General features: G+C 50.5%; 1 protein-coding gene across 1 annotated transcript in view; it reads left to right on the forward strand.

Moving 5' to 3' along the window:
• Positions 1-24,174, forward strand: part of LOC141572941 (cadherin-23) — a 314,361-nt gene that overhangs the window by 85,977 nt on the left and 204,210 nt on the right. The window contains exons 4-6 of the mRNA XM_074339566.1: positions 15,649-15,791; positions 16,537-16,584; positions 16,696-16,788. Of these exons, the coding sequence (XP_074195667.1) occupies positions 15,649-15,791; positions 16,537-16,584; positions 16,696-16,788 (284 nt within the window). The remainder of the gene's footprint in view (positions 1-15,648; positions 15,792-16,536; positions 16,585-16,695; positions 16,789-24,174) is intronic.

Genomic DNA, 24,174 nt, shown 5'->3' on the forward strand with positions numbered 1-24,174 from the left:
CCTGATTCCAATGGAAAGAGAACCTCTGAGGACTCCACAAGGTTACCTTCCACCTAATTAAAAATGAAACACACAGAATTAAAGGACATCCCTTCCAGTCAGTCAGGCCCCTGGCATGTTGGGCATTGGGAAGGCTGTCTGGCTCTTGCTCTCTTCTCTCTGCCCCTCAAACAAAGACAGCTCCTGGGATGGAGTCGGTGGTATGGCGTTAGCATGACTGGAACCACATTCCTGCAAACTCGAGAACCATAGCGCCTGTGTTTACGCAGTGATTCGTCACTTCATTCATTCAATCACGTATTTGTCCAATAGACACTGATGGCCTGTCTTGTGCCAGGCACTAGACCAGGCTCCAGGGACACAGCAGGGAACAAGGGCACAGTCTCTGCATTGGGGTGCTCACAGGTGGCAGAGTCAGCCCAGAAGATCAGCACTTAGTTAGGACACCGAGTGTGAAGTGCGGTGGGTCTCCTATGGGGGTGTTGAAACCCCTTTTGGATGTCTTGGATTTATGAAGTGCTCTCTCTTCTGTTGTCTGACTTGGCCCTTGTCACAGCCTTCTGAGGCAGGAACAAGGCCACTGAGGTAGAGTGACTGGCTTTGGTTACATAGATGGGGGCAGGAGTGGGACTGGGGTCTCTGACTCCGATTCCGGGAGCCCTCATTAGTTCACTCTGGACCCATCACTCAACTGTGCTGAGCCATAGTCTCTTCAGCGTTAACAGTGCATGTAGCCATTGGCTGGCCCCCTGCGTGGGGATGTGGCGGTGGGAAACGCGGAATCCGTGGCCAGGAAAGTACTTTCTGAATGTTGGGCATCATATACATATTTAAAGTTATTATGAGTATTACCTCAGATGCTCAAGGTGTGGTCTGTGTGAAAAGTAGCCCACCTGCCACCCAGCTAAGCAGGCCCAGCGTCCCTACTCATGATGCACTGACTTACAACGTGGCAGGGAGACGGCTGAATCACGTGGAGGAACTGTCTCAGACTGTACTCGTATGTCGCCCTCCGTCTTAGAGGCTCTGACATGAGACGCTCTTATGTGCTCCTGGGATGAGAACAGCTTATTCATTTGTTTGTTCCTTTACCCATTTGTTCATTTATCCTTCCACCCACCTATCAACTCACCTACCCAGCCACCTTCCCACTCATCCATATCCATCCATCCATCCATCCATCCATCCATCCATCCATCCATCCATCTCTCCACCTACCCCAAGAAAGAAATGTGCCTCAAGTAAAAATATCCAGAAAAGTTCCTGGTTCGGTTTTCTCCAATTCTTATTTCCTGAGCCACTGATGTCCTTTGAGATGCTGTTGGAAGCAAGGTTTCATGGCCAAATAAATTCGGGGAAAGCTGTATCTTCTCGACCACTGTGTGGGGCTTCACAATGCATGTAAGTGTGATAAAGGCTCCGAGAGGTCCTGCAAGAAAGAAACCTGTTTAAATTTTTTTAAAATGCAGTGTTCCCTAGACCTTTTTGACCAAAGAACACTTTTTCATGGAGTACCGTTAGCCTCCAAGGGAATTAATGATTCGTGAAATACACTTTGGGAAGCATTTCTTTAAGCACAAAATCTTTTTATAATTATAATGACTTGCATGGAATATTCATAAGACCTATTATATAGTACCTGCCCTCTTACATGGGGATGACTCATCATTCTGCACTTTCTGGCACATCATTGAGCACATCACAATGACTAGCTCTCTGCGATGATGCATTGTCATTGACAGGAGCTAGTGAAGGGACTGAGATGATTTTAAGTTCTCACTTTTCGGAGAGTTTTGACCTTTCCCTTTTGTGAGCAGCAGACGCTGTTGTTTATTGTTTCCAGATATTTTTCAGGTATCTGCTTGAGAGTTCTATGAACTGGAAAAAAAAAAAAAGCACCAAGCTAGTTATAATTGTATGTAAAGTAAGAGTAAACAGGCTCTGAGTGAGGACCTGACCACATCTTTCTTTCTCATAAACTGGTTTGAAATGTAGTGCATGTATTTTGTACCATGACTTTTAGCTGCTCAGAGCCCTTGGCTACTTTCCTGCTTTTCATCAGTGCTCTGGGTAACTGAGTATGTGGGATGTGACCCTTGGAGATGTGGAGTGTTACTAAACCCCTAGAAAAGGGAAGGCCCCTGTGAATCATTTGGGCCCAGTACTGAATAAGAACATTATCTTCAGGGTCAGGTGGTCCTGGTTTGAATCCTGGCTCTACCTCTTCCTTGCTGTGTGATCTTGGGCGAGTTGCTAAACCTCTCTGAGACTTAATTTCCTCATTTGAGTGTGGGACTACCTTCCTCACAGATTTGTGCTCAATGTTAACTGAGATCGTGCCTGTGACGTGCTTAACAGAGTGCTCGTCATATAGTCGGTACTCAGTACATGGTAGCGAGTGGCAAGGCCAGGACCAGGGTGAGGTAAGTGAGGTGCCCAGGGCACACAATTTTAGGGGACTCTCTGAGACGTGTGCAAGTACGGAGTCAGCACCTGAGAGTGAGTGTCACCTCAAATGTCTCATCCCGTGTGCCTGTCTTATGTCACACCCTGGCTAATGGAACACTGCTACCACAGGTGTCCTCACAGACGGAGGGCCTTCATCCTCTGATGAGATGAGAGATCCATGCTCACCTAGGGAACCAGCCTCACCACCTAGAACTGCCTCCCCATTGAGGAGCAGGTGAGCCTGCTGAGAGGACCGGCCCACATAAATAAGGGTGTACCTGGGAGAGATGGGACTGGGGGGATGAGCCAACTGGGAAGGCCAAAGGGGCTTGCTCCCCTGGGGCCCTCCAAGGGCAGGCATTGCCACACAGCCCCCTTCTCCCCAGCCGGTGAGTCGGGACAGGGCCTCTGCCAGCGGGGCTGGATTCCCACTTCCCTGTCAAAACTTTTAAAAACACAAACAGAGGCAAGAGCGGCATTTGCATAAATCTCATTAGAAAAAGTGCAAGTTTCATAAATCTTGTGATAAATTAGTGCGATATCATTCTCAACGTGATGTATTAATTTTAGAGCAAAATGAATGGTGCTGTGATCGTTGTGGGTAATTATGAGTCTCCTCAAAGAGGAAGTGATTTCCCAAGGGACTTTTTTGGCCTCTCTTGAAGGGGGAGGTGGGAGGGATAGCAGGGGTGAGGGAAAGGTGTCTTCTTACCTGCTTTTTTGGTTGCACCATTCTTAGGTCCTTAGTTTGCTTTCCTGCTGCTGAGTGATGAAGAGAAGTGGCCGCTGGGGCTTGGGCTCTAGCTAAGGGACGGACAGTGGGGCCATAGGAGGGGATGGCATTCTGAAGTCAGGCCCTAAAGGTCCAAACTACCTTTGAAATGAACTTTAAGTGACTAGGACCTGGGCCCACTGAAGCTCTAACCCTGTGGTTCTCAAAGTTGTGGCCTTATCTCCTGGAAGCATTTTAGAAATGCAAATTCTGAACCAGAACTTCTGCGTGGGACCCACGAATCTGCCTTTTGAACAAGCTCTCCTGGTGATTTGGATGAAGGCTCAAGTTTGAGAACTGCTTCTCTGACCCAATGATTCTCAGCTTGGTTGCACATTGGAACTACTCCTCGAATAGCGTCATTTCATTCAGTGTTGTTTCATTCTAACACTGATGAGATGCCGTAGGAACATAACTCTTGTTTACATCAATTGGCCTATGGTAAAATCGGTTTTGGTATACATCCTTTCGCTTAAAGTCACAGAACTTATTGAGGACGTTGAGTTCTTACTGTATAACAAAACATTGATGTGTGGGTCATGTACCAGACCAATGAATTAAAACAGAATCCTTAGGGGCTAGGACCTGGGCATCCTTAGTTTTAGAAGTTTCCCAGGTGATACTTATATGAAATCAGGTGGAGATTCACAGCTTCAAAACCATGAATTAACTTTTTTTTTTTAATACTGGGATTTAGAAAATTGCGAACATGGGAACAAAGCAAATATGTATTTTTTCTTTTTCTGTCTTGCCTGTGGACTTGGCCTAAGCTGAATATGCCTGGGAGCACCCCTACATTTGAAGGTTTGGGGTGTCCTGGAGGAGGGTCATCAGGAAGCTGGCTTTCCTGTTGGCCGGGTGAAGACGCCACCCACAGCAGTCATGTCCAATCTCACCTGCACGTTAGAATCACCTAGAAATGTAGAACTTTCCAAACCCTAGGTGTACCCCAGACCAATTCATCACAAGTTTGGGGTGTGCGACACGGGCACGGGTGTTATTGAAAAGCTCCAGGTGATTCCAAGATGCTGACAAGTTTGGGAACCATTGACCTATGGGTTTTCCTGCGTCATCGTTTTTAGATTAGTCCTGAAGATTGAAGGAGCACCAGGGACCATCTAGTTCTTGGTTTTCAACCCAGGCCCCCGTGGGAATCTCCTGGGGCTTTTGTTTTTTGTTTTTAAAATTCTCATGCTTGTGTCCCTCCCCAAAGACTCTGATGTACTTGGCCAGGGGGGGCTACCCCTGGGCATCTGGAGTCGCAAAAGTGCCACAGATGAATTTAACATGCAGCCAGGCCTGAGATCCACAGGACTGAAGTTCCCCATCATTTGTAGGAGAAGAAAAGGACACCGTGGAGACAGCAGTCTGTTAGCAGAGGCTGGCCTCGCTGCGGGAGCTCTCGCCCTCCCCTCACGTTCCCTGTCACACTGGGGAGGTTGTGACATGGGTGCCGTTAGCATGGCCTCTTTCTGAGCTTTAGGGGGAATGTGAGTGGTGACAGGCAGGGTGTGCCAGTTCAGGGCAGGAGGGAAGCACCAGGGTCCCTCTGAGCAGGAAGGAGTCAGCGCATGCCTGCGAATATTTGGATAATCTCTTAGTGCGGCTTTAATGGCCTGCAGTGCTCTGTTTATTTTAATGATAATGTCAAGTTCAATTTGCCATCATTTTTCCACATTTCCTTTTGTAAAGTTAATTGAACAGTTCAATGAATTGAAAAGTTTCAGGAAAAGGGAAAAAAATACCCACCCCTTTATTATCACTGTTATTAAATCTGGTAACTACGGCTTGGCTCTCCCAGACCCTGTGACAGGTCTTCAGCCCCCGTGGGCCGGGGAGCTGCAGCAAGGACTCAGGAAGGTCAAACAGCGCATTCTGGAGCCCCTTTCTTCATGGCTATCTTGTGTTCGGGCTCCTATCCTGAGCAGAAGGGAATATCCAGTCTACCCTGGACACTGGCTGTCTGGCCAGGCTCATTTCCGAGCATCTCCACCAGATTGTAAAGCCTTGCAAGCCGGTCTGGGTCATCTCTGCCCTTTTCTCCTTCCCAGTGCCTTGTAGTGTGTGGCAAACAGAATCATAATCGTGCAGGTATTTTAACGAGGAGGGACTTTAATGTGGGGCTGTGGGAAGGATCCTGGAGAACCCAGGGTGTCTGAGTCTCAGCTCTGCCACCTGGAACTGTGCTGGGTGACCATGGACGAGTCACTGAGCCACCCAGCCCTGACTTTGTCTTTGTAAAATGAGCTTGTTGGCCTCATCAAGAGTGCGAATGTGTGGCCCATATACAGCTCCCCCCGTCCCCTACTCCCATCAGGTGTCTTTTCCTTGCTGAACTCAGATGCAGCCTCAGCGTCCTTCTCCACACAACGCCCACAAATTCGTGACCTGTGACATGTTTCTCAAACTTGGATTCGATTCTCCCCCAAGGACCTCTGTGCGTTGGCCATTGGTGTCAGCCTCTCACGGTGTCAGTGAAGAAAAGGGAGGCTCAGAGCCGTGAATGACCTGCCCAGGGTCATCAGGAAGTTGTGGCTGAGCGCCAACCAGTGGCAGCCATGTTAGTTCTAGGCCTGACTGTTTCTCTGCCTTAATAAAGGGATTTCACTGAGGCTGCCTTCCTCTCCAAGCTTAGTCTGAGTTTTGATCCTGTGTCCCAAGTTCTCTGTCCCCTGCCATACTGAGGAGTGCTCATCCTGGGCCTGGGCCTGTAAACCAGGGGGAATGGTGGGAACACCTATATCGAGGCTGTGACTAGACACTAAAGTCATGCTTGTGCTTCCCAAATGTGCCAGTGAAACGCTAGGAAAAGTCTGTGGCTTAAAGGAAATGCAGATCTGTACACTGAGTGTCAGCTCCAGGAGGGCAGGGACTCCTGTCTGTTTTGTTCCTTGTTGTATCACCAGTGCCTAGAGCAATGTCTGGGACAGAGCAGGTGCTCAGACAATGTTTGTTGAGTGAATGAATGAAGGCTGATAATGGTGGCATGGGGATTAGAAGGGTCAGGGAACCGTCCCAGCTCTGTCATGCGCTTTAGACAAGGAACTTAACCTCTCTCTGACTCATGAGGTTATAGGTGCTGAGAACACCTTGGTACCTGCACCGGGCCTGGCAGCCCTTGGCAATGATGGCTTTTATTTGCTGTGTTGTGCCAGAAGCAGAACAGCTCTAGGCTTCTGAAACTCAGGGCTAGATCCCTCAAATATTGGTGTTTAATGTATGATCTTTCCTCTTGTGCTTTATTAATTTAAAATAACAACATGTAGCTCCTACTCTTCCCCACCACCAAAGCATCTGATTTCATATCATCCTGGTCTGTTTCGTGTCTCCTTCTTTCCCGTCCTCTTTGTCATCTGATACTTGTGTGCCCAGATGAGCCAACCACCCCTTTTCTGACCCTCAGGAAATCACCATGTTGCTGGCAGGTGATGAGTGGGCGGTAGAAAGCCAGGGTGATGGAGGGGGCTCCCCACAGTCCCTGCCTCAAGAGTACTCACCTTCAGGACAGCCAGGTAACCCAGGAGCCAGAGCAGCGTAAAACATGGAGGGGCCTGGGGGTCTTCATGGGGGTCAGTCTCTGTGGGGTGAGCAGAAGGCAGTGTTTAGATGCTTGGATAAAAGAATTTGTGATCAAAGCCCTGAGGGTGGTGGAAGGAACATGAATTCTGAGTCAGATAGAAGGGTTCAAATCCTTGCTCTGCCACCTCCTAGCTATGTGACCTTGAGTAGGTCACTTTACCCCTCTGAGCCTGTTTTCTCAATGTGTAGTGGGGACGCTAACCCCTCTCTGCAAGGCCACTGTGAGAAATAGATGACATGGAATGAAAACCATTGCGCACGCTGCCTGGCAAATAGTACGTGCCTAACAAATACTAGTTTCCTTCTTAGACAGTTCATGCTGACTACTGTTTGTGGACCAAGCTGTAGGAGAAAGGATATGTAGATGGCCTGTGAGTTTTGGAGACAGAGATCACTCCCTTTATCCAGGACAAGGGTTTTCTGATAAGAGTGAATTTGTTGGTCAGTGCAGGGCAAGCTTGAGGCCACCTACCTCTCAGGAGAGAAGAGTCAGCATCAGATCTCATTCTGGCTTCCTCCAGGTAGGTGTAGGACAACAGAAAAATGCCCAAAACAAAAATTGGCTCGCCTGAGGTCAAACCAAGTTCAAGATCCAGGGGGACTAGAAGGAAGGAGCCTGACTGAAGTCAGGAAAGCGGGAGGGGAAACCTAGGACAAATGAGATTATTCTCAGGAATCAAGGCACTTAATGGGCCTGTCTGATCCAGAGGGAAGACAAATGAGATACAGACTCCTAGGCCAGCCCAGGCTCTGGGGGGGCTCATTCCAGGGAAGAAGGGAGGACAGGAGCCCCTGGCTCTGGCAGAGACCAAGGCCAGAGCAGCCAGGCCCCTCCAGACCAGAAGCAGGAAGACGGGTTTCCCTCCTGATGTAGCAGGCCTGACGGCCATGGAGGGGTCGTGGTGGTGATCATTCTCAGAAAAGCCTGATCATAACCCATGACCTGTAATCTGAGTTGGGATTAGGGGCTTTCCATTGGTGACTACTCAACTACTCACCGATGTGTAGCCCTGTCCCAAGCAGTCGTCTCCCGGTCAGGACCCCTGATCCTCCTTCTGCAAAGATGAGAAGGGGCTTTATCTGTTTGGTTCTCTCGTTAGCCGTAATTAGTCCGTTTCTGAGCTTGCCTGTAGACTCTAAGCCTAATTCTCTCCCTCCAAAAAACCCTGAGTCTGGTAGGGGCTGACCTTGGCCCTAGATCCTTGGCCCCTGGATAGAAAGGGACAGTAAATCAGGGCTGATGTGAAGTCCTTTCAGGTCACAGATGGCAAAAGGCTTGTTCTCACGTGCCTGTTAGGATTGACTGGTAGTGACTGCATGGAATCCAGTGTTGTGAAGTATTCTGAAGGTGAATGTAGATTCAATAGAAAAAGGATCTGTGATTGATTACTAGTGTCTGCACGGGCAAGGCAATGATTGGCGAGCTGGTTGACCCCAAGAGAGGAGCCATAGTTAGTCACAGAGGGTTGGGGAGATTTGCCAAGCACGTCCCAGAACATCAGTCTTCACCTTCAAGAGGTGATGGCCTCTCCCTACTGTGCAGAGGTACGAGCGACGAATCAGGGAACACAGAGAAGAAAGAACTAGGTGACAGGGGTGGTGTTTGAGGTATGCATTTAAGGATGACTGGGATTTGCGAGGCAGTGAGAGGAGGAAGGACCTTCTGGGCTGAAGGAGTAGAAGCAGCAGGTGTAGAAGCTATGGGGTGCTGGAGGGGGGCAGCAGTCTGGCAGGCTGAGCCCAGGGCTGCGATGAGAATATGACTGGCCAGGGAGCCGAGGACACGTGGGAGGAGCACTGGCCATCATGGTAAGGAATTTGGTTGGAATTCTGCAGGTACTATGGGGGGGGAGGGTCTGAGCGGGGTGGCACTCTCAAACGTCTACTTCAAGAAGATGCTGCTGCAAGAAGGAGGCAGGATGGATTCTCCTTACTCTTTATTCATTCTGTAGCACCCTCGCCATGTTTTGGGAATAAACACAGCTTTCATCCTTCCCCCATCCTGAAAAAATAACAAGCCTTGTGTCCTGCCGCTGCCCTGCCTGAGTTTCTGGCCTGCCCTGTGTCTAACAGGCGAAGACTCACAGGTCTTCAAGAGCGCACAACACACCAATCCCAGCAAATAACAACAATAATAGTAATTACCGTCATCTTGGCGATCAGCATGGGCCCGGCAGGGCTGCTGGGGAAGCTGTGATTGTGTACCTCTTGCCTGGAAGATGGATGGAGCCTGCTGCTGAGGGACTGAGGCCACCTTGGGGGGATGTGTTGCCAGTCCTACACCTCCCAGGGGCATTTGCAGCCCCCTGAACATACCCCCGTTCCAACCTGGGCCCCTGAACTCCAGGATGGGGTATACTGTCCCAAGATGGGGTATTGGACCTCTGCATGAGGTACATCACCCCAGGATAGGGTGTGGAGCCAGTTCCTGAGATACTGGAGCCCAGCCAGTGCATAACTATGATTCCACCTGTATCCAAAGCCAACTGCTACTGGTTTGGGCATTATTAGGTTTTGATTAGCCAAGGCTTTTCTTGTTCATTAGTGTATATAATTAAGAATTAACTTGCTATACTCCCTCCTTTGGTTGTGGCTCAGAGAGCTTCATGACTTCGGGGGGCTCTCTTCTAACACCTCTAGGCCGTTGGCAAGACTCATTTATTTACCCGCTGATTCGTTATTGAGTGCCCCTGTGCTAGTTTAGGGGTGCAACAGGGAATGTGGTGGGCCAGGCCACTGTCCGGGGGTCTGGGGCAGGCAGCCAGCAAGTCATGTGACTAAACAAGATCAGTTTAGAAGACGCCTCCGAGAAGGTAACTCCTGGCCCGAGAGGGGAGTAATGAGCAGCATGTAGTGACCTCAGGGTGGCACATTCCCAGCAGAAGGCACAGCCAGCGCAAAGGCCCTGAGGCAGCCACAAACTGCTTAGGAACAGAAAGAAGGCCAAGAGGCCCAGAAGGGTAAGCCCGAGGAGCCCATGAGAGGGGTAAGCGGTGTTGTCTTGGGCCAGATCACTAGGGCCTTGGACGTGATCTAAGATTTGGGCTTAAATTTTTTAATTGTGATAAAATACACATAAACATAAAGTTTACCATCGTAACCATTTTTAAGTGTACAGTTCAGTGGTATTTAGTACATTCACATGTTGTGCAACTAATCTCCGGAACCTTTTCATCTTGCACAACTGAAACTGTACCCATTAAACAACAACTCCCCTTTGCTTCTATCCCCTCCCGCTGGCAACCACCCTTCTACGTTCTGTCCCTATGAATTTGACTATTCCAGGTACCTCAGAGAGGTAAAATCATGCAGTATTTGTCTTTTTGTGACTAGTGTGTCTCACATCACACCAGGTCCTCAAGGTTCATCCATGTTGGAACATGTATTAGAATTTCCTTCCATTTTTTTATTTTTAAGTGTGTTTTTCCAGGACCCATCAGCTCCAAGTCAAGTAGTTGTTTCTATCTAGTTGTGGAGGGCGCAGCTTACTGGCCCCTGTGGGGATTGAACCAGCAACCTTGTTGTTAAGCGCTCACGCTCTAATCATCTGAGCTAACCGGCCACCCTGAGAATTTCCTTCCTTTTTAAGGCTGACTAACATTCCATTGCATGTATATACCACATTTGCTTTATTCTTCCATCAATGGACACTTGGGTTGCTTCCACCTTATGGCTGTTGTGAACATGGGTGTGCAGTGATTTAAATTCTTTTAAGTTCCACTTTCCACCCACGAGGTTAGGCTGGCCTCTGGTCTGGGCTGCATTGGCACGGGGTGGAGGGGCTGAACTCTCCAGGTTACCCTTCCTCGTGAGGGTAGGGAGGCCAAGAGCAGAAAGTCCTCCAGCAGCACTGATTGAGCCAAGAGCCCTAAGACTGAGGCTTTAAATCATCCTGGGGCCCGAGAAGTTTTTCTCTGCATCTCAAACCTGAGCCATAAACCAGGCTGACTTACAGGCAGTACTCACTGGTCCGGTTGTTTATTGCCAGCGTCCTTTCTGATTGGTGATGCCTGTTATATGCCCATTGTTAAATATTTGAATATCACCCTGCTATAAACCAGTCTCAGGACTTCCAAACCTGGCTGTGTGTCAGAGGCTCTTGCAGGGAGAGTGGGTACCGCTGTTTAAAAGTTCACACTCTGGGCTCCCCCCCAGCCGACCAGGTCAGTGAGGCCTGGAAGTCTGACTTCTAGCTTCCTGGGTGGTTCTGATACCACAGTCTTAGGGACTGTCTTATTTGGGTGCCACCAGAAGCAGACCTTGTGAGGAGGACTCAAGTACAAGTCGTTTATTGGGGAGGGGAGTTCCAGGAAACACAGGTGGGGGAGTGAGGACATGACATAAGGAAGGGAAAGAAGACATAAAGATGCATTATCAACCGAGTCACCAGAGTGGGCAATAGGAGATGAACCCTGGGTAACTCTAAGAGCCAGTGTAGAGCACGGCCTCTGAGCTATCCCCCGAGAGGGGAGGGAGCTGGGGCGTTTATCTACCAACTCTTTATTCACCATCTTGTATCAGTTGTTCTTTGAGCGCTGCTTCGGGGGCATTAGTTCCCTGGCACTTTTGGCCTGTCCTGTGAATGGGTAGAGCAGTTGCTGATGGTGAGAACCCCTCAGGCAAATAGCCCCAGGCTGGCAGTGGGAGGTCGGGCTGCTGTATGTGATAAGGTATATGCTACGGAATAGTAGGTAGGGTACCAAGAGCATCTGCTATGCAGGGCTGCCCGGCTCCCATCTCTCCACCATCCAGGGGCCACCCAGCCCCTGGGAATTGTTGATTGTCCCTCCTACCACTGAAAAGAACTCCCAGCCTCATCCATTGCTTTGTAAATGGTGCAACTGCTGGAAAACAATTTGTTAGTTCTTCAATAAGTTAAACGTAGAATTACTATAGGACCCAGCAATTCCACTCCAGGTAGATACCCAAAAGAATTGAAAACAAGTGTTCAAATAAAACCTTGTCCACAGATGTTTATAACAGCACTGTGTACAATACCCAAAAGGTAGAAATAACGCAAACATCCATCAACTGATGAATGGATAAACAAAATGTGGTATATCCATTTGATGGGGTGTTGCTCAGTTATAAAAAGGGAATCGGTACCAATACATGTTATATTGCATGGGTGAACCTTGAAAACATAATACTGAGTGAGAGAAGCCAGACACAAAGACCACATATTGTACATTTCTATCCATGTGAAATATACAGACCAGGCAAATTCATAGAGAGCAGAATAGTGGTTTCCAGGGGCTGGGGGAGGGGGAATGGGAAGTGACTACTTAATGGGTATAGAATTTCCTTTTGGGGTGATGAAATATTCTGGAAACAGGTAATGGTGATAGCTGTACCACATTGTGAATGTACCTAATGACACTGAATTGTATGGTTTAAAATGGTGTAAATGATACATTTTATATGTATTTTTTACCACAACAGAAAAAAAAAGAAAGAAAGGAAGAAGGGAAGGGACGGAAGGAGGAAGGAAAGAAAGAATGAGCTCCAGGTATTCCGCAGCCTGGGTTGCAGGGTGTACTGCCTGTGTCTCAGGTCGAAAACAAGCCCAGAGTGTGGCATGTGTATTCCAGGGTCACCCAGTCAGGGATGGTTCTGCCAAGTGGCTGCTTCTAGGACCATTGGACTAGTTTTGGGCCCGTATCTTGGCCTCTTTCCTATATGTGTGGTATAAACAGAAGTTGCTAGAAGCCATCCTGGTGGAAATGAGCCCTGTGTCCTGGAGAAGCCGAAGCTATGCCCAGCTTCTGCAGAGTGGCAGAACAGTGCTGGGCAGGGGAGTATGTGCCCAGCTGGAAAATTGCGCGGCGTCTTGTCTTAAATATAATATTAAATCGGTACCTTTAATTAGTGCACTTAGAAAAGGTCACTAGCAATTACCTGGGACACAAAGAAGGCGTGAGCAGACAAGAACCCATGAGGAAGCCGAAAAGGACCATTTTGAACAGCACATAATTGAGGGGAAAATGGATAAAAGTCCAGGAAATTATAGGGTGCGTGACAGCAGCTGATGGCCCCGTCCCAATCCTGCCCAGTGTCCCCCTTCTTGGGAGAGCCTCAGTTTCGGGCCTGACAGAGTCATTTGGGATGTTGGACCGAGCTGTGTGACTTGGGCTGGAGGGCCAGTGTGGCTTTCCCAGAATCCTGCCGGCCAGCCAGGAGCTTGGCCCTGTACCTCCCACCTGGGCTGGGCCCTGAAGGAGGTTGGCAGGTGAGATATTCAGTCCATGTGGCTACCATGAGCTCATTGCTGTGCTATAGACAAGCAGGGCCCCTATGGGCCTCAGTTTCCTCATGTGAAATCTCCCCAAGGCATTGGGAAGTAGCTCAGTATTCTTCAAACTTTGCCACGAAAGGACCCCTGAGGTTAACAGAGAGGAAATGTGTATCCCTGGAAGTCAGGGGGAGGCTGGAAAGGCTTTTACAGCTTTAGGTTGTGTCTTAAAAAATAAATGTTACAATATATTCCCGTTTGCTTCAGTATACAGTAATTGCTTGTTATTGAGCAACGCAGATGCTTTGGGAAGATGCACTTGTTTTCTCTGTGATTTCACATACTCATCGAGAGAGAGCACTTTACTAGGACTCTGAGAGTCTGGAAACTTAGGTTTGAGTCCTGATTCTTGCTCACCATCATACTTTGGAAAAAGTGCTAAATGCCTTCAGTTGCTCCATCTTTAAAATGGGAAGATTGGGCTCCTAAATAGTTCCTAAGGGTATTTTAATTCTGTTCCCTGATTTCACTCCTCCTTCTGCTTCTCACCTCCTCCCATCACCTTGGATTCTGCCATGTCCTACTCTGCTTTGTGACCTTGGAGAGGCTACTTTGCCTCTCTGAGCCTTGACTTTCAAATCTATAGAATGGGTAGAATTATGACTATCAAACAGAGTTGCTGACAGAATTTAATGAGAGAACCCATGTGAATGGGCCTTGTACTGTGTCTGGCATATCATGAAAGCCCAATGATTGCGCCAATATCTTCCTTCTCCAAGTGTTGGGCTTCGAGTTAGGGTCTGATAGGGTCACCTCCATGAAAGTCCTGAATCTTAAATTCACATATCAAGTGTTGAGAGGTATAAAGTTGTGGGAAAAAACGTGAGCTACGGGCCCAGAGTGCCTGGGGTTTGAATTCCAGCTCTGACTTTTGTAACTGTGTGGCTGTCATAAATTACTCAATCACTCTTTGTTGACTTATCTGTTAAATGGAGAGAAAGACTGTAAAGATTGAATTAGGTAGTGCACGGAAATCCTTTAGCCCAGTGTCTGGAGTGTGGTTAGTGTTCAGAAATGTTAGCTATTATTGTCACGTTAGAACTGTCCTTTTAAAAGTTCACCCAGAAAAGCTCATTAGTGGACTTTTCTAGATGACATTCCCAGAGTTTGGAATCCCTTCTTACTTAGCTTCATCGTCAGTAAATATGAGCGTCAGTATTTGGAGAAGCAAAGGTACCTGTCCCATTTTATAGGGTAAATTAAGGCTTTGAAAGAAGTGGTTTGCCAAAGGCCATGGTTCTTACCTGACCACTTCTTTGAGAGCCATTTGAGAGTCTTCGATGAAGCTCTAGACCCTCTCTGCAGAAAATGACACACTGTACATTCCTAACATTTTGCACAATTCCTGGAGGTATAGGGACCTCCTGAAGCTAAGGTGACTGACTAGCTGATCCAATTGCTTGGGACCTTGTGGTTTACTATGTGTCCTGCCTCAGTGCAAACCAGGGTGGTAGTCTCCCTACCTGAAGGCTACCTGGGGGGGCTGTGAACCCCAGGAGAAGACGTCTTACACTGACTCCTTAGGTAGGGCTGTAGACCAGGCATCCTGATGCCCAGGGTGACCTCTGGCCGGGGCTTTGTTTCCTGGTGAATGGTGATGTCTCAGTCTTCTTCTTGTGAAGAAGAGCTCGACCCTGTCACGCAATGCTACACTGGAGTTACTTGAGGCTGGGCCACCTCTTCCTAACCTCTGGATACTCCAGTGCTTACCACAAGGCCAGCACCTAGTCACTGGCGAATGAATAGGTTTTGCAAAATATTCTGAATTAAAAAGGGTGCTTCCATTTGCGAAAGATTGAAATTCAAATCAACTGACTCAGGCAAAAAAAAAAAAGGGGTGGGGGTGGGGGTGGGGGGATTTATTAGTTCGTGTAGCCGAGAAGTCCAGAGGATGGAGCTAATATCGGGCACAGCTGGCTACAGATCCTCACACCGTCAGGAATATCTCTCCGTGCAACATTTGTCTCTGTTTTCCTCCTTGTTGGCCTCATTCTCAGGCAGGCTCTTCCTGTGTGGTGCCAAAGACAGCTGCCAGCAAGGCCAATTTATCAACCCCAGTGGAAGGGGAATGCCTCTTTCCCAACATTTCTAACAGAATTCCCAGGGTTGGCTTTGATTGGCTAGCTTGGGTCACATGCTCATCCCCGAGCCAATCATTGTGAGCAAGAAGATGGAATGCTCTTATTGGCTAGGGCTGAGTTATGTGCCCATCTTGGAACATAAGAATTGAAGGATTGGGTGCCTGCTGTCATCTGAGCCATTTGGAGAAGGAGGTCTCCAAATTAAAGTCAGAAAAGAGGAGTGGGCAGGCTGAAGTCACAACGATGGTTCCCTATTGTAGGCACATACATACTGTGACATGTGACATGTGGGTCTCTAGCCCCACACAGGGTGGAGGCGGGGAGATGGCGTCAGAGCCAAAGACACAGAGTCTTACGGAGTCAGTGACCTGCCGGAGGCGGCTGCTCCTTGCTGGGACTCAGCCACCTGAACAAGGTGCTGAGCAGCAGACCCTCCTCCCATTTTTGCCCTCTTCTCTCTCCCTTGGATGCTCCAGGTACGTCTGTGACCCAGTTGCTGGCCCGCGACATGGACAATGACCCCCTGGTGTATGGCGTGGTTGGGGAGGAGGCCTCCCGCATCTTTGCTGTGGAGCCAGACACAGGTGTGGTGTGGCTCCGGCAGCCGCTGGACAGAGAGGTACGACCTGCCCGTATCCCTGCCCCAGTCCTTCCCTGAGGCAGGGCAGGAGCAGACACTGGGGGAGGGTGGCTCCTCATCTTTTGGGGGTCTTCCTCTGAGGCCCCATTCCGACCATGAAGTAGCGTCTTCCTGCCTGAATGGTGTCCCTCTTAAAGGGCCAGTGCTGACGTCTGGACTTGGGGTTGGAATGGGGTGGCTGGGGGTGTCTCCAAGCGAGGCGCAATGTTGAGTAGGCAAGAGGGACAATGATCCTGGGTTCATCCCCTAGCGCATGGGGGCTCCATAGGGCATACAAGTCTACCCCTGCCCCAAACAAATGTCCCTACAAAGGTCGTTTACCAGAGATGCAGGAGTTGATGACCCTGTAGCTCTTAGCAAATTAAGGTAAGAGTTTGAACAAAACTCCAGCCCCTGCTCATTCCTTACATTTGAGGAAGTGGCCACAGAGTTGTCAAGTGACTTGTTCAAGGTCACACAGCAGTTTAGAGGAAGAGTCCAGGTTAGAACCCAAGACTCTTGATTTCTAATCTGTTGCTCTTTTGGGGAAGAATCTCTATTCTGAACCAGCTTCCCCAATCCAAGGGCAATGCTCATTTTTTTTTAGGGATGCCTTTGGGTACCCAGTCCCAGCCCTGCTCCTTAGGCAATGCTGGAGGTCTCGAGCCCCAGGCAGGGCTCAGGACACAGGACCTCAGCTTGTCTCTCTAACTCTCCCCTCCCTGCTCCCTTCTCTTTCTTTCAGACCAAGTCAGAGTTCACAGTGGAGTTCTCTGTCAGCGACCACCAGGGGGTGAGTGACTCCTCAGGCCCTTGCAGCCCTGGGAGGACTGTTCCTGGGCCCCAGGGGGAAAAGAAGCCCCCGGCCAGTGCCAACTCTAACTCCCCGCCTTTCTCTTGCCAGGTGATCACACGGAAAGTGAACATCCAGGTTGGGGATGTGAATGACAATGCACCCACGTTTCACAATCAGCCCTACAGTGTCCGCATCCCCGAGGTAGGAGCCCCCGGCTTGCACTTGGGGGACACTGGGAACCTGCTGCTCCCCAGCCGCCTGGGAGTGGAGTGAAGAGTCAGCAGCTGCTACAAGGGCAGGCCCCACTTCTCCTCTCCTGCCCACAGCTTAACCCAAAAACCGGGTCTAGGCAGGTTGAATGTACTGGAACCTCCAAGGGTGGGGGCCCATCTGCTGGTTAAGGAGAGTGGGTTGGTGAGAGCCTCCTGCCTGAGAGAGAGATTGTCTTGGATGAGCCCCACAACCCCAGCTGGTATGTGGAATCAGGGACAAGACAGGTTGGGAGGGGCAGGTGTTGCCCCCTCTTTTCTTCCATTCACAGCCAGTGTGGGCCTTGGGCGGGTGGACTGGCTGTCCTAACCCCAGGCCTTCCTGCGTTGGCCAGAACAGGTGCCCCCAGGATGGAGGGAACATGTAGTTTCAGGAAGGGCCTTTCTTTCCCTAGCCCTGCACCCACCTGCTGCCCCCCTGGCCCTCGGCTCCTTTGCGTTGTCTGTGTACTCTGAGCGTGTTTGCATGTAAAACCAAGCCATTTCTGGTAATTGAGAAGTACAAATTATTGCATTACAAACGGTTCGTTAATAAGTTGGCTGCTGGCTCCCAGTGGCACCAGGGTTCTCATTGCCTGCCGTCCCTCTCCCTGGTGGCTGATGGCAGTCTCTGGGCTAGTGGTTAGCAATTCAAAGTCCTCGAAGGTGCTGGGAAAGAGCTTCTAACTGGGTGTCCCTTGGGCCTGTCCTTGGGGCTCCGGGCTGGGTAGCAGTGAAGGGTTGGGATGGGGAAGATGGGAGATGGAATCCACTGGAGAGAGGCAGGTTGGCACCATGGCATTTGAGATCTACCCCCTTTGTGTTATAGGTCATTGGATCAGGAAACTGGAAGAGTCTTTAGAAAATATCTATTCGGTTTATAGATGAGTAAACTGAGGCTCAGGGTGGGAGAGTGACTTGCCCAAGGTCACACAGCTTTGACTTTGAGTCTCCTGACTCCTATCACAGCCTTAGATTCCCTCAAGGAGGAGGGACCTTATCTTATGTCCCCCAAGTTCATGCTCCTGGCCTTCCTTACTTAGCTGTGAGCCAAAGGTCCTATGCTTGTGCCAGACAGAAGGACGTGAGGACAAGTGTGGGGTGGGGATGCAGCAAGGGTTCCCATGCCCATCCCCTGGTAGGGTGGGACAGGAGGGAGAGCCCACAGTCCCAAGCAGGGGGGCACAGTGACCTGAGCTGTGGCTGATATGCCCGGGACTGCAGCTTGGCTCTGGGTCCCCTCTCATTTGGAAGCCTCCCTAATTTAATTAAGGGTCTCTACGTGCCAGCCTGCACTCCAGGCCTGGGCTCAGAAACCAAGGGCACGGCTCAGAGTTAATGAGCCTTGGACCCATTGCTCAGCTGCCATCCTGGCAGGCATGGCTGCCCTCTGCCTTCCCTCACAGGGGCAGCAGACAGCAGCGATGGCAAGGGGATGAGAGGTCGTAATCCCCCTCCCCAACCCTTGGGCCGAGGCCAGGCTTTTCCTCTCTCCCTTGCCAGGAGATGTAACCTCCAACACTACCCTGTTGGAATCCCCTGGGATTCTCCAAAGGCCTCTGCCTCCAAGGAGAGAACCTCTTCTGTCACTCATTTATTTAACAAATATTTATTGAGTGTCTGCTGTGGGCTTGGCGCTGTGCCAGGCTCTCAGTGCACAGAACCTGGGAGGCCGGAGGAATGTGCAATGATAGGAGCCAGAACTAGCGGTAAGGGACCTCAGGCCCAGCCCTGTTTGCTCCCAGATGGCTGGGTCCATTTGGGCCTGTCACTTAACCTCTCTGGGCCATAGCCCTCCTTATCTAATAAGGCCTGCCTCCTGCCCATCTGAGGAGGAGAGGGTGGGCTGAGAGCGGCCATCTGCAAGGACACACAGTCCTTGGAGGAAAGCCGTGTGGTTTACCTGCTCAATGTAAACATCCCTGGATCACGTCACGGGTCTGATACTCGATCGGGGCTGCTCAGTGTGGCCAGCGGGGATGTGGTGTCTGCTGGATGGAGGCCGGGCCACTCCTGACCTGAGGTGCCTTGGCACTGACCAGCTGTGGCCTAGTGTGGTCACCTGAGCTAGAACTTAGCTGCCTGGCTCTGGCCCCTGGCCCAGAGTTGAGCCCGGAGTCTCCTGTTTGCATTGAGGTCACCCTGCAACCCCAGGCCCCTGCCCTTGAGAAGTGTGATTTGTGGCAGAGGCCCTGCCGTTTTGAACAGAGTGAGGGGGTGCAAACCAGAGAAACGGGCACTGAGACCCTGTGAAGCATCAGTGCTGGGGTGTGGCCAGTGACCAGAGAAATATCAGTAGGAGGAGGTGGGTTTTCAGCAGAACCTTGCCAAGCTGAGCAGTGCAGCTCCTGTGTTTATCAAGGGAAGGGGGAGCCTGCGTGTCAAGACATCTGGGTTCTAGTCCTGGCTGTGCCAATAACTGGCTCGGGGAGACTCTAGGGAGTTTGGCCAGGCCCCTTCTAGGCTGACTTCTGTGAGCTCGTGAATCCAGCCCAGGACGCTCCTTCTTTGCCCTCAGGACTTCGTTACTCCCTGAACGATGGTGGAGAAGCTCTCGTGGCTGCCTCCTGGCACTCAGCTCCCCTCTTGGCCATCCCTCTACCTGTGCCTTATCCGTTACCTTCCCAACCTCCACTCCCCCCAGCCCTAGAGGCCCTGATGTATTTGGGTCTGTCGTGCTCAGAACCCAGGGATAGGCAGGGGGGGCAGGTTCCAGGGAAGCAAAGTCTAGGTCTACATAAGGAGGAACTTTCTACATGAGCCCCGCCCCACAATCTGCCCTGCTGAGCTTGTACTGAGCTCCCCAGTCCTGGAGTTGTGCAAGCAGAAGCAGGAGAACCACTTGTTTCAGAAGGCATCCAGCACTGAGCGTTAGGGGAGTGGTGAATCAGAGGCTCCCAAACACAGCCCATCAGGATTTCTGGGGGGTCTATTTAGAAGGCATAGTCCCAGGCCCCTGCATTCTGAATCAGGCTTTGGAGAGAGCTGGCCCAGGAATCTTCATTTTTCACAAAGTCCCCTGTTGACCGTGGGCCCTGGAGGATTATCTCTGACACCGCCCCCCCAGAGGGTTTCAGAGAGGTGCTGGGCAGCCCATCTTTGAGCAGAACGTTCAGTTTGTTCACAGCTGCCTGGAGACATGCTCCATAGGGACCCATCTCATCAGCCTGGAACAGGAGTGGGTAGGAGGCAAATCAAGGCCAGCCGCTGTCCCTTTCCTGGGAGAAACTCACCTGCCCCAGCTCGCCCAACCCTGCCCCCTCTCCCTCTGAAAGCCCCCATCCTGGCCTTGGGAGAAGCCAGGCAGTTGTGTTTGGGTTTGTTTGTTCTTGGTTCCCCTTCTGCCCACCCCTCTCCCCTCACTAAACTGTTCTCCATGTAATTATCCATTTTATCAGGGTGAAGGGCCCTGCAATTCACTTGTCGAAGCCCTAACGAGGCAGCGTAGATGCTTTCAAGTCCGTAAAGAAAAGGGAAATCCTGCTAGAATTGGCAACTTAATTCACCAAGCCAGCCTCGACAGACCTCATTAAGTCCCCGTGTATTCATTTCAGGCTAATGGCTGTCATGCTGACTGCTGTTTGATTTGCTGTAATAGACTTTTATGTCGTTCCAATTTGCTCAAACGTGTTTGCCTGCGTCTGTGCCCAGCAGTGCTGCTCCAGTACCTCCGTTCGGGGTGCGTGCCTGCCTTGCTGACCTTCAGCGCGGCCCCCTCCCACCCTGCCCCCTTCCTCCTGGGGCCACCCCTCAGCCCTCCCTCCAGGTATGCCCTGTCCTTGGGACCAGGGTGTTTGGGCTGGAGGATGGGTGTCAGGTGAGAAGTCAGATGGTGCAGGTGGTTCCTTGAATCAAGGAGTCAAAAGAGGGCCTTTGGAGTCTCAGGGACAGCCGTGTCCTTGAAATTCTGACAAGTTCAGCTGCCTTAGCTGGTTAGTCGAGGCTCTTCTCCATCTGGCCTCAACCTACCTTTCCCAGCTTGTCTTCTGCTCGTCCTCCACATGAATCTTCCTGTCAGCCCAGGGGTCGATTCGATGCCTCTCAGCTTATGTCTGTTTCTCCTTTCTCTCGCTCTGACACACACATACACCGCGCTGTTCTAACGAGTACTGTAGTGTTTTTCTTCTCTCAACCTCACTCAATTCTGCCTGTCCTTCAAAGCTCAGATTGATCCACCATGCCCTGGTCCAGTCAATTTTTTTAAATGAACACAACCAACATTTGTTGAACAGCTATAGAGCAGGGCCCAGGGATTGTAAGCCAACTTGTAATGCAGGGTAGAGAAAAAGGACTCTACCATTTGCCAGCTGTGCAGCTTTGGATGGTGACTTAACTTCTCTGGACCTCAGTTTCATATCGATAAGATGGGCAACAATATTTGTCTTGTGGAAGTGTTGTAACAGCTATAATAATGCAGGTAGTAAAAGCCCTTAGCGCCTTTTGTGGCTCATAATATATTCACTAAAACACTGGTGATTAAGACCAGGGTCTTTGTCCTCAAGGAAGGTAATTTTAGAGAGAAATACCAATAAGTAGATGTCTAACTACATCTAAATGTATTAAATGCCATGATAGCTTAGGGTGTGCAAAGTGGGGTGGAAGTACTGTAGAAGGAATCTATATCTGGTCTATACACAGGGGCTATTTGTTTGGAGCCGTACAGGATGAGTAGGAGTTTGTTAGTCACAGAAGGATATTATGGTATCTCTGAATATCATATACTTGCTGAGGTCCTTTAGCCTCTTTTCATATATTGGAATTTCCTAAAGACGGAAGGGAACTCTAACCCTTGATCAGAGATCCTGTTGAGGAGGGACAATGGCTGGAGGGACAATTGCAGGTGCCCAATGTTACCTTGTGGAAGTAAAGCTGGGCTCCCTGGGCCCCTGCCCCGGTCTCTGTGACAGACAGGTCCGCATAGATATTTATCACTGGTGGCTTCAGGTGACCAGCTGTGAGCTGGGGATGAACCTGGAGGAGGGGTGGGGTGGAGCTGGGATGAGATGACAGGGGCCTTAGAGATTGCAATTCCTTGCCGGAGCCTCAAAGCTGGCTGGGGGCCGGCTCACAGCCAGAATCCAGGCTTCCTGGCTCTGGGTCCCGCAGGCTATACCCTCTCTCCAGGTCACTTAATAGGGACAGATGAAAGTTACTTACTCCCTGTACCTCCTTCCTAGAGGTGGGAGAGCAGAGAGAAGAGTATTCCTGGTGATCATTTGCCAAGGAGACAAAATAAATAATTTATTTCTGAGATCCTAACAATGAGTTGATATTGTTTTTATTGAGCGTATCCCACGTGCCCAACACTGTGCTTTCCGTGTGGGAGCTCGCTGAGCCCTCATCACCACCTCATGGGGTAGTCACTGTCGTTCTTCCCATCTTGTAGAGGTGGACGTGGAACTTGGTGACTTCATCAAAGATAGTCAAGGGTGGAGCTGGGATTCGGAGACGGGTCTGGCTAGGTGACTTTGGGCAGGGAGCTTCAATTCTACCTGCAAAATGGAAGTAATTATACCTGCCTCACAAAACTATAGTGAGAATTAAAGTAAATGGGGCCATGTGTGGGGAGTGCTTAGCCCAGGGCCCGGGGTAAGTAAGTGCTCAACAAACGGTTGTGGCTGTAGCTGTTTTTATGTCCATCTCTCCCACCAGCCTGAGCAGGGACTGAGCTTGGTCGTCTGTATGTTCTTAGTACCCAACCGGGTCCATGGACATGAACTTCACCAAAGGGAAGAGCTGGCGGCTCTCTCTGCCCCTTGGGTGGTTGGGAGGAGCCCAGGAGCATTTATGCAAAGTACTTTGCCCCAGCCAGCGTGTTTCACCCAGGTGAGGGGTCCTTTACTGCTCAGGATCCAGTAAAGGAGCTGCCAGACCTGGCGTTGAGCTGGGGGCGCTCATGCCCCCCCCCCCCCCATCCCACACCTCGCTTTCCTCCCAGGACACCCTGGAGCTCATTGCAGCTGCTCACTGGTGCCCCCTGTTGCCCGCCAATTCCTGGATCTCAGCCATGTGTTCTCTGTGCAGCCGGCATGTCGGGGAGTCCCTGAGTGGTGGCCGACGAGGCCGGAGCATGTGGATATAGACTTGGCCAGACTTATTAGTGCCTGCTCGGCCCGATAGCAGTGCCCCCAGTGGCCCTCCTCACAGTGTGCCCATCAGATGCTGGATGATTTATAAACTGCATCCTCAGGTTGCAGCGAGAGGTAGAGAGGACGTATGGGGGACCCCCACTAGATTGTGCTTGCCATTCCCCCAAGGTGTCAGCTCTGCTCACAAAAGTGTCATCTCCCATGCCCGGAGCGGCAGCCCCTTGACAGGCCATATTAATTTATGCTGCCCCGCAGCCCCCCTCTGCATCTATAACCACCCACCTATTGATCTGGGAGAGGGAGACCCATAAATCATCTCGGAGCTCCGGATCCTGCTGGCCAGAGCCAGAGGAGTTTGTTCTAGCCAGGTGGCAGCCCCGGGCCATATCCCTGTGCCCCTCGTGAGCAGCCCAAGGTGCTTGCTCCTCTTCTGGTTTCCTCCCGCTGTCTGCACAGTGAGGAAGCCCTCTTCCCTCACAGTGGATAGGTGCCTAGCCTGCAGCAGCCCGGACCGCAAGCTTTGGGCTTGTAGTGATTGAGGGACATATGCACGTGAGCAAAGCAACAGGGCCACCAGTTTGTACAAAGTCGAGGTGTGTGCATGCATGCGCGCGTGTGTTTATTTAAGTAACATCACGTTTTCTATAGCTGAGTGTTTTCACTATCTTTCATGGGTCTTGATGACAACTGTAAGTTAGGGGATAATTCTTCCCATTTTAGAGATGAGAGAAACTGAGGCCAAGACAAGTTCACGGACTTCGCCAAGTCCCTGAGTCAGATATGCTTACAACTGGATCCCCAGTCTTGCTCTTTGTCATCTTGCAGCATTTTTGCATGTGTCTTTTTGCAGCTTTTCTATGGCCAGCTTGTATTATAATTTGCTAGAAGTTGCAGGGATGAGGCCTGGATACAGACAGGATAGGGGATCCTGGGCCTTGTGCACAGCCTTACGACACGTACTGGACACAGGCTGTGGGGAAGCTTCACTCAGCCCACTGCCTGTTCCCTGGCGTGAGGACCACCCTGGTGGTCAGGACCCAGCCATCGTCCTAGTGACGCCCCTTCCTTGTGACCTGCAGGATTAGTGCGCCCCCAGAGGCAGCCTCTAAGATTTCGGTCCCCAAATGTGCACACAGTATTGTTCATGAGAAATAGGAGACCCACCCACATGGGTAAATGCCAGCCTGCTCCCCCTGGATTCAACATCTTTCTGCCACCTCCTCCTGGATCTTATGTGCCCAGGAGGGACT

Source organism: Rhinolophus sinicus, linkage group LG07 (assembly GCF_036562045.2).
Source record: "Rhinolophus sinicus isolate RSC01 linkage group LG07, ASM3656204v1, whole genome shotgun sequence".
In the NCBI taxonomy this organism is placed as follows: domain Eukaryota; kingdom Metazoa; phylum Chordata; class Mammalia; order Chiroptera; family Rhinolophidae; genus Rhinolophus; species Rhinolophus sinicus.